The sequence below is a fragment of the Chelonia mydas genome, chromosome 3, assembly GCF_015237465.2.
Source record: "Chelonia mydas isolate rCheMyd1 chromosome 3, rCheMyd1.pri.v2, whole genome shotgun sequence".
Lineage (NCBI taxonomy): Eukaryota > Metazoa > Chordata > Testudines > Cheloniidae > Chelonia > Chelonia mydas.
The window spans coordinates 176,983,391-176,996,153 of NC_057851.1; the positions used below are offsets into that span (position 1 = coordinate 176,983,391).

The 12,763-nt window shown below is 43.3% G+C and overlaps 1 protein-coding gene across 1 annotated transcript in view; it reads left to right on the forward strand.

The window, feature by feature from the left end:
• FSHR (follicle stimulating hormone receptor) overlaps positions 1–12,300 on the forward strand; it is a 158,391-nt gene extending 146,091 nt beyond the window's left edge. The window contains exon 10 of the mRNA XM_037895925.2: positions 10,110–12,300. Coding sequence (XP_037751853.1) covers positions 10,110–11,343 — 1,234 coding nt within the window. The 3' untranslated portion in view covers positions 11,344–12,300. The remainder of the gene's footprint in view (positions 1–10,109) is intronic.
• The last annotated feature ends 463 nt before the right edge of the window (positions 12,301–12,763 follow it).

Below are 12,763 nucleotides of genomic sequence, written 5' to 3' on the forward strand. Positions count from 1 at the left end.
CCGCTGAACTCATCTGTCAATCAAAGTCAGACCTGACTGAAAACCTGCACCATGCTTGACTGACCACTCCCTTCAGGTTTTGGAGTGACCTTTACCTAACCTCAGTCCACACTCTGCCTACCAACATACCAGTCCTTGGCAGAACTGTTTAAAACTACCAGCTCACTGTCCTTGGCTGTGTGCCAACATTGACCGCACCCTTAAAATTACCAGACTTATAAAACTATAAACCATCAACTTATTTCTTTAATATATACTTACAGTAACTCCTTGCTTAACATTGTAGTTATGTTCCTGAAAAATGCTACTTTAAGCGAAACAATGATAAGCGAATCCAATTTCCCTATAAGAATTAATGTAAATGCGGGGGGGTTAGCTTCCAGGGAAATTTTTTAAGCTTGGTTGAGGTGGTGGAGTCAGAGGGTGGGATATTTCCCAGGGAATGCCTTACTGCTAAATGAACTAGCATTCTGCTGAGCCCTCAAGAGTTAACATGGTGTGATTGTAGCATCACACTCTACAAGGCAGCACCAATGGAGGGAGGAGAAACAGCATGGCAGAGAGAGACAGAGACACACACTGTGTGTGTGTGTATGTGTGTGTGTGAGAGAGAGAGAGAGAGAGAGACATTGTGTGTGTGAGAGAGAGTGAGAGAGAAAGGAGAGACAGAGACACACACCGTGTGTGTGAGAGAGACACACATTGCCCCTTTAAGTACACTGACCCCACTCTAAGTATACTGCCTTTTTAAGTAGATCAGCAAGTTGAGACAGCAGCTACTGCCAGCAAGCTCCCTCCATATTGAGCCCTGTTGTGTCCCTACCCCCTCCCCCACTCTGTGGAGATGGGGTGCAGGAGTGGGGTGCAGGAGTGAGGGAGGGGGACACCCTGGCATTAGCACCCCTCTTCCCTCCTGCCCTCTGCACAGCAAGGAGGAGGCGTGTGGGATCAGTTCTCAGGCAGAGGGCAGGAGCAGCACATGGCAGTATGGGGAGAGTCAGCTGAACTGCCTGGCAATTGATAGCCTGCTTGGTGGTTGCTGCACAGGGAACTTAGGGGAGCTGATAGGGGGACTGCTGCTCCATCCTGGTTCCAAGCCCCCACCAGCTAGCTCCAACGGGCTGCTCTTTCTGCAAGCAGTGGACAAAGCAGGCGGCTGCCAAACAACGTTATAAGGGAGCATTGCGCAACTTTAAACAACCATGTTCTTGAACTGATCAGCAACGTAACAATGAAACGTTAACCGGGACAATGTTAAGTGAGGAGTTACTGTATTTGTTAAAACATGCATCTTACTGTTATGGTCTACTGCTGCCACCCTATTTCTTATCAATTTAATAAATTTTATTTTGATTTTTCCCCTTTTCAGTTAATGGCGGCAAAGCAGTATTTTTTTCAGTGCTGTGCTTGGAGACAAAATACAGCAGCTCAAAACCTTTTGTATCACCTCAGGAAGGTGGTGTTATTAAGGCCTTCTCTACACTACACAGTTTTTGTCGACAAAAGTTAGCTTTCATCAACAAAACAGTAGAGGTGTACAGACTACAATGCTCCTCCCACTGATTTAACTCTCCTGCTACACCAACAAAATAAAACCACCTCAAAGAGAGGCATAGAGCTTTTTGTGACAAAGCTTGATCAATGCAGTGTCAGTGTAAACAGTGCGCTTGCTTATGTAACTCTAATTAGCCCCCAGGAGGTTTCCCATAATGCCCATCATGACCACTCTGGTCAGCAGTTTGAAATCACTGCCCTGAAAGTACACAGCCATTTGCCCCTCCCCCATTTGAAAGGCCTAGGAACTTTAAAAATTCCTCTTCCTGTTTACTCACATTGCACAGTTCACACAGCATCTTCCCAGCTAACTGTGCCAGCTTTCTTCAGTGGATGAGCTCCCAGCTGAAGTACACCGGGAGCTGTAGGATCTGCTGGGTCTGTGGGGAGAGGAGGCTGTGCAGTCACAGCTTCACTCGAGCTGTAGGAAATTTCATACCTACAGACTCATTGCTAGTGGGATGCAAGAGAAGGGGCATGAAAGGGACATGCAGCAGTATTGTGCTAAGATCAAGGAGCTGAGGCAGGCATACCAGAAGGCAAGGGAGGCTAACCATTGCTCTGGTGCAGTGCTGAAAACATGGTGCTTCTACAAGGAACTGCATGCCATCTTCGGTGGTGACCCCATCTTGACCGTCAAGAGCCCTGTGGACACTTCGGGGCGGACTAGAGGTAGCAGCCACTGGAGTCAACCCCAAGGACAAAGTGGTAGATGAGGAAATCGAAATCGAGTTGGAGGAGGATGTGGAACACATGACAGGGTCGTCCAGTGGAATGGTGCATCAGGACCTCTTTTTGACTCTGGAGGGGTCTAGCGAGTCCCAGCAGTCCAGCTCTAGCATGCATGAAGCAGGGGATGCGAGCTCTGGTAAGCATGCATTTTGCTTTGATACTGCACTGTGAGAGGAGATTGAGCTCCCATGTACTTCGTTATATGGTAGAGGAGGGATAAGGAACAGAAATTAACAAATGAGCCTATGCAGCTATGCAGTGGGGGCTGGTGGAAAAGTTTGTCTCGGGAATCCTCCATAGTGATCTCTAGGAAACTTTCCTTTAGGTATTCTGCAATTCTCTGCCAAAGGTCCATTGGCAGAGTTGCCTTGTTTATTCCCTGTAGGAAACTTTGCCATGGCAACCAGCAAATATTTCTGCAGGGACCAAAGCAGCACACAGATGAGCAGTATATTGACCTGGTCTGGAGGAGCAGGAGATGCACCTTTGCATTCTTGGTTCCCTCAAGAGTGAGATATTGGTTTGATTACCCTAACTGGCACCTGGAAAAGGGTGCCAACATTCAGAATACTCTCCCTAGGCATATGTAGTGTCCCTCTTCACAAACAACCCTTTGTCCCTTCTTGCCCATTCACCCTTCCCAACTCTCCCCCACAATCAAACTCACCATATTTCAGACTCTCACCAAGTTGTGTGCTAGCAAAGGGACAATGAGAAAGAAGTGTATGTAACTTTTGTGATTCACAGCTGTGAGCGAATTCACAATACTGTCTCTGTTCATTGTGTCTTTGGCTTCTGCAGTTGTCTCCTTGAGGACCCAGTCCTCCACACTGGTGGAGTGTCTCCACCAGATAAGGCGGTGAACCAGGAGGAGTAAGGAGGAGATGTTTTGCTAATTGCTGCAGTCAACAAATGCAGCAGATAGTGAAACAAGAACTTGGAGGGACACGATCAATGAAAGACTCAGGCTGGATAACCTGGAAAGGAGGGCCAGACAGAGGTGCTCAAGTCCCTCATTACGCTGCAAACTTATCACACCTGTGCACAACTCCCCCTGCACCCAGTGCAGAACTCTGTCCCATGCCCTCCTCAAACTCCCCCACCACATTCCTCACATGGTCCCTGTCCCTTGCAGTACTCTGTGCATTCCACCCCTAGGGACTGGTTTCATAATGAAAGCTGGAGTTACAAGCAGCTGTGAGAACAATAACTGAGAGACTTTGCCTCATTACCATGTCCCCTGTCTGATAAAATGTTTGTGTATTGTCCTGCTATTAAACTTTAGTCTTTGAAATAAAATGAGTCTTTATTTGTGTTATACATGTTAGTTGGTGCTGACATTCAAACATAGTAACTATAGGCAGGAATATTTGCTCAGTACAATTAATGCTCAGGAAGCAAGCACGACAGGGGTCATTCAAGGGAGCAAGCAAACATTGCCTGGCTGAATGCATCACATAAAGACACATTACTGGGAATAATTGTCAAAATGCTCCTTCAAAGCCTTCCTAATTCTAATAGTGTCCCACTGTGCCCCTCTAATTGCCATGGTATCCAGCTGCTCAAAATCAGCAGTCAGCCGATCTACCTCAGCGCTTCATTCCTGGGGAAACTTTTCCCTCTTTGCTTTGCAAATGTTATGCAGAACACAGCAGGCTGCTGTGACTATCCGAATATTTTCCTCATTGAGGTCTAACCTGCGAAAAAAGGCAGGGCTAGTGACCTTTTAATTTGCCAAAGGCACATTCAATGATCATTCAGCACCTGCTGAGCCTGTGGTTGAAGCACTCCTTGCTGCTATCTAGGTTCCTGATTTAAGGCTTCATGAGCCACGGGAGGAAGGCATATGCAGGGTCTCCAAGGAGCACCATGGGCATTTCCACATCCCCAATTTGAATGTTCTGGTCTGGAAATAAAGTCCCAGCGTGCAGCTTTCTATACAGTCCAGTGTTTCTAAAGATGCACACATGCACGTTCCCTGACCACCCTGCACTGAAGTCAGTGAAACAGCCCCAGTGATCCACGAGTGCCTGCAAGACCCTTCTGGTTGGTGTACTCCATCGCAAGATGGTTTGGGGCCAAAATTGGATATGCGTTCCATCTGTCACCCAGCTGCAGTTTAGGAATCCCATCGCTTCAAAGCCATCATTTATTTCCTGCATATTACCCAGAGTCACAGTCCTTCATAGCAGGAGGTGATTAATGGCCCTGCACACTTGCATCACCATTTCCCCCACAATGCACTTTCCAACTCCAAACTGATATGTGGCTGACACCAGAGTTGCCAGCTTCCACACAGCAATCACCACTCATTTTTCCACAGTGAAAGCAACTCTCGTTCTGGTGTCCTTGCACTGTAGTGCTGGGACAAACTCTGCACACAGTTCCAGGATGGTGCATTTGCGCATCCAAATGTTCTACAGCCACTGCTCATCATCGCATACATGCATCAAGGTGTGAAACCACCACTCAGTGCTTGTTTCCCGAGCCCAGTACTGACGTCCACCATGTGCAGGTGCTCTCTGAATGCCAGCAGCAGTCTTGAATTATTTCTTTCAATGGCACACAGTAGGGAAGGCCACTGATTCACTTTTTGATTCATAACTCATGAAATATTGCAGGACCAGTCACATTGTGTTCATCACACTCATCACAAGTGAATCCTCATTTTCAGTCAGAGTTGGCGGGCACACAGTTTACATGGACTGTTAAAAACAGTGTGAAACAAAGTTGTAAACCCATGGAATGATGGGACAGAAAGAACTGCATCATGGGACGGTGAGAATGTCCCGATAATGCACCACGATCCATTCCCACAGCTCCCAGCGGCAGAGGGTGGTGAATTGCACAGTGAAATTGCTACCCACAATGCAATGCTTTCTCTGTCAATGCAGGAGCAGCAGAGATGCAGACGCAAGGAGCATTTTGTGGACATGCACAACTGATGTAATTAAAGTGGCTTATGATCGTCAATGTAACTTATGTTGACTTAACTCCATAGTGTAGACACAGCATAAATCAGCACAAAGAGGCACTTACATCGGCAGGAGCCAAATTTAAATAAAGAGATTTCCACAGGTAGGTCGATGCAAGGCAGCTTACAGCAACCTAACCCTGCAGTGTAGACCAGGCCTATATCTAAGGTATGTGGCTAGTGGCATTTGCTTCTTTCTAGCCTCTATTCCCTCTTTCAAAAGCAAAACTCTTATCATTTAAAAAAAATGGAGCACATTAATTTTCAAAACTTTATCCAGATTGTTTATTTTTAATTAAGCTACTGAGAAGTCAAGAAAAGCTTATCTGGAGCAAGTCATTCAGCAGAGGCATCATGGAGAAGAGATTCTATTGAAGTCCCATCCTTATATTGAAATAACTGGGTGACTTAAGAACTAGCCTGTGCTATAGAGATTTAAAACAGAAAAGTTTTAATTCAGGAGAATAGTGATATACTTTGAATCTGAACCTCAAAGTCATTTGCATGCACATTAGCTTAGATATTGGGTATAGGATAGGGGTGGGCAAACTACGGCCTGGGGGCCACATCCGGCCCTGCAGACATATTAATCCAACCCTCAAGCTCTCGCTGGGAATCGGGGTCTGGGGCTTGCCCCGCTCCGGCGCTCCAGCTGGGGAGCAGGGTCAGGGGCTTGACCTGCTCCACACAGCTCCTGGAAGCAGTGGCATGTCCCCCCTCCAGCTCCTACACATAGGGACAGCCAGGGGGCTCTGCACGCTGCCCCCCCAAGCACTGCCCCCCAAGCTCCCATTGGCCGGGAACAGCGGCCAATGGGAGCTGCAGGGGCTGCACCTATGGATGGGGCAGCGCACAGAGCTTTCTGCTGTGCCTTTGCGTAGGAGCTAGAGGAGGGACATGCTGCTGCTTCTGGGAGCTGCTTGACGTAAGTGCCACCCAGAGCCTGAACCCCTGACCCCTCCCACGCCCCAACCCCAAAGCCCTAGCCCCACCCCAGAGCCCGCACCCCTAGTCAGAGCCCTCACCCCCTCCCGCACCCCAACCCCCAATTTTGTGAGCATTCGTGGCCCGCCGTACAATTTCCATAGCCAGATTTGGCCCTTGGGCCAAAAAGTTTTCCCACCCCGGTATAGGATGTAGCAGATACACCTGCTTCCATGTCAAAGCATTTCTGTGTCTGACACAAGCTCTGTGTGTACTCAGGACTGTTCAGTTGTTTTGAAGAGTTCTTAATGACATGTTCAACCTCACTGTGATGATTGTCTGATCAAGGACTACTCTTGATAAGTGGAAGGGAGATTATTCATCATCATGATGAGAGTACTGGTGTCACTTGACTTCATCATACATTATCCAAAGACTATTATTTCTCCTTCAAGATTAGAGTTAGGATGTGATTTGTCAGGGAGAATAAACATTATCTACCTGATAACCTGGATTATCCATTTTTAAGGATGTTTGAGCCTTATGGTTATCACACGAAAACCCTCAAAGGATGTTCAGGGTCAGATCCTCAGCCCCATCTGGCTGCTCCACTGATTCAAAACTACCCTAACAGCATTTAAGCAACACTCTGAGGAATCTGCTCTACTGGAGAATCTTTAGGTGGTGAAAGCTGCCACAGTGGCTCCTACACTATCCTCTCTCCCAGCAAAGCACCCCCACATGTCAGTGATCCCTGACTCCCAGAAGAACCCCTTTGGGGCCATGGGCAACTAACGTAAGTTACAGGAGCCCTGTGGCTGTTCTAACTTGTGTAGGGAATCAAAAATGGACCAGGCTCAGTATCCAGGACTTGTAAAGATGAATTAAAGATAAGTCACCTTTGTCCTTCCCACCCAAGCTCCCTGGTCTTGCACAACACATGGCTCAGTTGGCCCATAAGCTCTGGCCCTAAGATCTAATTTTTTGCGAGCTTATGGCTAAAAATTATGGTCTATAGAATCATAGTACTAAAAAGTCTGCTGTTGATCTAATAAAAGATACACTACATTTTAAACTAACTTGTATAAAGGTTTGCTTTGCAGGCTGTGTTGGAGGCCCTCCTTCATCTGTGATTCAAAAAAAATAATTTCCTCCTATCTATGTGTCCCTGAAGCTGACAATTCTCAGCAGGAACTTCAGCCATCGTTCTGATTCTTTTGACGTAAAGATTAGCTTCTTTCTAAAAGAATCATGATGATATGACTTTCTTCTTACATTTGAAATTGTTTTTTAGAGGACGTCTACACTACAAAATTGTGTTGACCTAACTTACAGCCATCGCAGTTATTAAAAAACTTGTGTGTATGCACGCTTTGTGACAGTGGTGTGTATCCCCAGCAGGAGCACTTGTATTGATTGTATTGTCAGTGTGGGGCATTGTGGGATGGCTCCTGAAGACCAATAACAGTCAACATAAGAAACACAGTATCTACACTCACACTGTGTAGCCCTAATTGACTATAAATCTACACCACTGAGGAAGGTGGTGTTACTAAATGGACATAGAGAGGCACTTACATTGGCAGGAGCCAAATTTAAGTGAAGACATTTGCGTAGCTAGGTCAATTGCAAGGCAGCTTATGTTGACCTAACCCTGTAGTTTAGACCAGGCCTCACTCTGTCACTTTTCAGTAAGCCGAATTACTTAGAGTTAGTGTCTCGTATGGAATCTAGATTTGGCCCATTTATTCTACTGAGTCTATTTCTGAGCTCAAGGCCCAGCTATCCCCTTTGTTTGCCTTGCAATATCGTTGGCTTTCTTTTCTTCATTTATGCTCTGTGGTTTTGAACAGTTCATATTCTGTGTATTATAGTGTTGCTAAACACAGATATATTTTCTCTGCTTCTAGGGGGAGTATTTACTAAGTTGTTTCTTCCCATTTATTTGAGCAGTTTCATTTGGTGGATTGAGTACAAGGCTGGAAAAAGGAATTTCTGAGTTCTAATCCTAGTTCTGATGCTAGCTTTTGTACCTTGAGCAAGTTACTTAATCTGACTGTGCCTCAATTCAAATTCCTTTAAGGGAACCAGTGCCTTCTAAGAGAAACTTACTCTTGCTCTTCATTGTACAAGAACAGGTAGCTATGAATGGTACTGTGCAAAGGAAAATTACTGATTTGTAATTATAGTTAAGTTTTCAAGATATTGTTGACTTTATAAACTATTTCCACTGTGGACATGCCCCTGAATACTTTAGGAAGAGCAACTTCAGAGAACAATTCAAATCCCTTTCCTTTAAAAAAAGCAGAGTTTTAATTACCATGAAAGATAACTAAAATGATCAGTTACTCTATGACACTGGGGTGATGAAAAAGTACAGAAAATAATTCCAGACACTGGGTAATTTTTTTTCAAAAATGCCAAAGTGACTTAAGTTCCTAAGTCCCACTGGGACCCTTAGGCCCTCCCTAAGTCACTTTTGAAAATTATACTTAATTGCCACGGTCAATAGGTACTTTGAACTTTTTACTCTCAGTCTTTACCATGAAATACTGTAATTGTCTGTGATTTCAATCTTACAGAGTGACTGGCAGTTTTATTTGATCTTTTTTCATGCTAAATAAGTTTTTACTTTTAGGGGGGAAAATTAAATTGGGATATGCAGAGCTAACATGTACCTCCTCTTTCACACTGAAAACTAGAATGGATCCCTTGCAATATATAATAATAACAAAAAAAGGATTTTTCAGGACAGAATGTTTAAATCTGGATTCAAATACTTGGTTGATGAAACCCTCCTCAAAGGCCAGCATGAAATCATATAATTTGAATGTTGTTTGCACAGCGTTCTTCAAATTTTGCCCATCCTGTTGTGAAAGGAACCATAAGATAAAATTGTGTATTTGTGTGTTGAGACAGACTGAGAGGAAAACAAATAACTGAGTCCTCACTCTTAAATTTTTCCATACTCTTTCTTAAGCATATTCAACAGAGTATTAATGTTGAATTAATCTGGAGTGGATTCAGAATATATTTTGAGACAAAGAAAGCAAATTGATGAATTGTATAAATAAAGGAAGACTTGCTTTAGAACAGTAGAACAGTAACATGTACTTTTTTGGGGATATGTAGGACCCTGATTCAGCAATATGTTTAACCACATAAGTACTCTTACTGGGTGCTAGAACAAGTTTTGTATTCAGCTGTATTAAGAAAATACAAGCAAAATGATTTACTAGCAGACATGCAAATCTGCTATCTATAAGCAGAGGAAGTAATTTACCTGTAATTAATTGTGCTGGTCAAGTCTGCATAAATTGAGGAAAAGATGGTAGTGAATGTAATGTGCTTATCTGGAGCATCTTGTCTCATTTGTCTACTTTTGGCACCCTCTTTTGGACCATTATACACCCTCCCTACCCCTTGGCTTCCTTGGTTTGTTTCTTGAGATGCACACCAAATTCTGGGAAGAGAATATATATTTCAGTCCCTTTGCATAAAAGGAGATTATTGGAAAATTTCAATGAAAAACTAAAACAAACATTCTCATTTTTTTTTGCATTCTCCCTCCCTCCCCCATTTTTCAACCAGCTGTATGTTTTGCAATGATATTTTGTCATTGTTTATGTGATTTCACCCCAAGCTATACTTTAGCACCTATAGGCCCTGACTCTGCAAACCCTTTTACACATGCTTAACTTTATGCATGACAGTAATCCCACTGAAACTAATGGGATTAATCATCTCTGTAAAGTTAAGCATGTGCATAAGATTTGCAGGACTGGGGCCTCAAATCTTGACTTGGGGTAAATAATCAGTTAAGAGGGGCAGAGCTGTTAATAGGAACTGCATGATATCTCTTATTTCTTCTATTTCTTCTGCTGTATTTTTTAGGCACTAACTAAATTCTGTTCTTCCATTCCAGTTCTGCGTTGCATCCAATATGTAATAAATCTGATGTCGTGCAAGATGCTGATGAGCAGCCTGTGGACAGGATGCACAGAAGATCTGCAGCTGAGGACTACATTTCCAATGACTACATAGCTTTTGACTCACTAGAAAATGAATTTGACTTTGACTACGGTTTATGTAATGAAGTAGTCCATGTGGCTTGCTCTCCTAAGCCTGATGCCTTCAATCCTTGTGAAGATATCATGGGATACAATATTCTCAGAGTCCTGATATGGTTTATCAACATTCTAGCTATCACCGGGAACATCATTGTGCTGATTATTTTAATAAGCAGTCAGTATAAACTCACTGTCCCTCGGTTTCTAATGTGCAATCTTGCATTTGCAGACCTATGTATAGGCATCTATCTGTTGTTGATTGCATCTGTTGATACACAGACCAAAAGCCAGTATTACAACTTTGCCATAGACTGGCAGACTGGTGCGGGATGCAGTGCTGCAGGGTTTTTCACTGTGTTTGCAAGTGAACTTTCAGTTTACACACTGACTGTGATCACTCTGGAAAGATGGCATACAATCACCTATGCCATGCAACTGGACCGCAAGGTTCGATTTAGGCATGCCATGGTTATTATGATTTTTGGTTGGATGTTTGCCTTCACTGTGGCCCTTCTTCCCATATTTGGAGTCAGCAGCTACATGAAAGTCAGCATTTGCTTGCCCATGGATATAGAAACGCCCCTTTCCCAGGCTTATATCATATTCCTTTTAGTACTGAATGTTCTTGCATTTATGATCATCTGTGCCTGTTACATCTGCATCTACTTCACAGTGAGAAACCCTAATGTAATCTCTTCAAACAGTGACACCAAAATTGCCAAGCGCATGGCGATACTGATCTTCACCGATTTTCTGTGCATGGCACCAATATCTTTTTTTGCAATATCGGCATCACTCAAGCTTCCTCTCATCACTGTGTCCAAATCCAAGATCCTTCTAGTTTTGTTCTATCCTATCAATTCATGTGCCAATCCTTTCTTGTATGCGATTTTCACAAAGACCTTCCGCAGGGATTTCTTCATTTTACTGAGCAAGTTTGGTTGCTGCGAAATGCAAGCCCAAATTTACAGAACAGAGACTTCCTCATCTGTCCATAATTCGCATATGAGAAATGGCCATTGTACTCCAGCTTCTAAAACCAGTGATGGAACTATTTATTCATTAGTTCCTCTGAATCACTTGAACTGAAATATTCGGGTGGATTTACGTATATGGCAGCATGATTGTTTTTAACTGTGAATTTGTAAAATGATTTTAACATAACATGTAAAGTTATATTTTAAATGGAAAAACATTTTGATTTTCTGCTGTATATTTTATTTTTATGAACAGCCAGCAAAAGTGACATATCATCTTCAGTTCTTGAAGGACAACCAACAAAACTTCAGTAACACTGTCTTTGAAGAATTTCTCAAGAATTACATAAACTCTGGAGAATGTCTTTTCTCCCCACACTTTTCTAAAGTTGTGCTAGGCTATGTAATGCATTGTGTTTGAGAAGTCAGTGTTGACAATCAATGGCTGAAAGAAAAAAATACAGAATTAAAATGTTTTTCTGAGAAACTTACTAGAGGTCTTGTTAAGGGTACAATAACTTGACATACTACACATTTAGCTGACAAGAGCTAAGGTGCAAGATTATTTCACTTACCCCCGCACAATGGTATCAGAAGAGGAGATTTTGGTCCACATTGTTTTTGTTTCCATCACCAAAGCAGTAGGCTAAAAGGCACATTCAAGTCAGTACTGGTCTATTTCTGATCCAAATCCATGTGGTGGGAAGTGTCCCAGTGTGCACATAAAAGTCCACTAGCAAATGATTGATGCACTTTTCCTTAATGAGCTGAATGTAGTTGCAGAAGTCGCTCTCATTTCAAAACAACATTGGTTGAATCTGGTGATTAAGAGTATTTGTGACTTTGTACCACCAGATTCTGACATGTGAATGGACAAACACCTTGACCCTGCAAATCCCTGTGGGCACCTGTAGCAAGCTGCATTGAACTTGAGGGAAGAGCACAGGCTGCAGGAGGACAGAGTTTGGAGGAGGCAACAGCCAATCTGTATGCACATGATTTGAATGCAAGCTGCAGTTGCAGCATCATTGTACATACTTCTCTTAATAAAGAGCCAAATTTGTTTTTGAAACATGGAGTCCTCTCATGTTATTATTCAGCACTTGGTACATGAAACAGTGCTCAAGAGTGAATGCAAGATGGTTGTTCTCCAGAACAAGTTCAAGGAGAAGCTAAGGGTACAAGCTAGGTTAAGCACTAGAACTTACATTTTCAAAAGCAATTAGTGATTTTAGGTGCCTTAATTTTTGACTGCCGAACTTAAGAAACCTTAAAAAGACATGATTTTCGGAAAGTGCTGGATATCTGCCATCTGAAAATCAGGCCCTTTAAGGTGTCTTGAGACACCCAGAATCATGGATCCCTTTTGAAAATTTTCTCAGTAGTAAGTATATTATCTTCCACACTGAGCTGTAGTTAGTCTCAAGTCCACTTTGCACTTGGTTCCTTACTCACAAGTGTGAAATGTCAATAAGGGAGACTGGACGTGTTGGGAGACCTACACTTAGGCGCAATCCTCATCTTGTTAATGA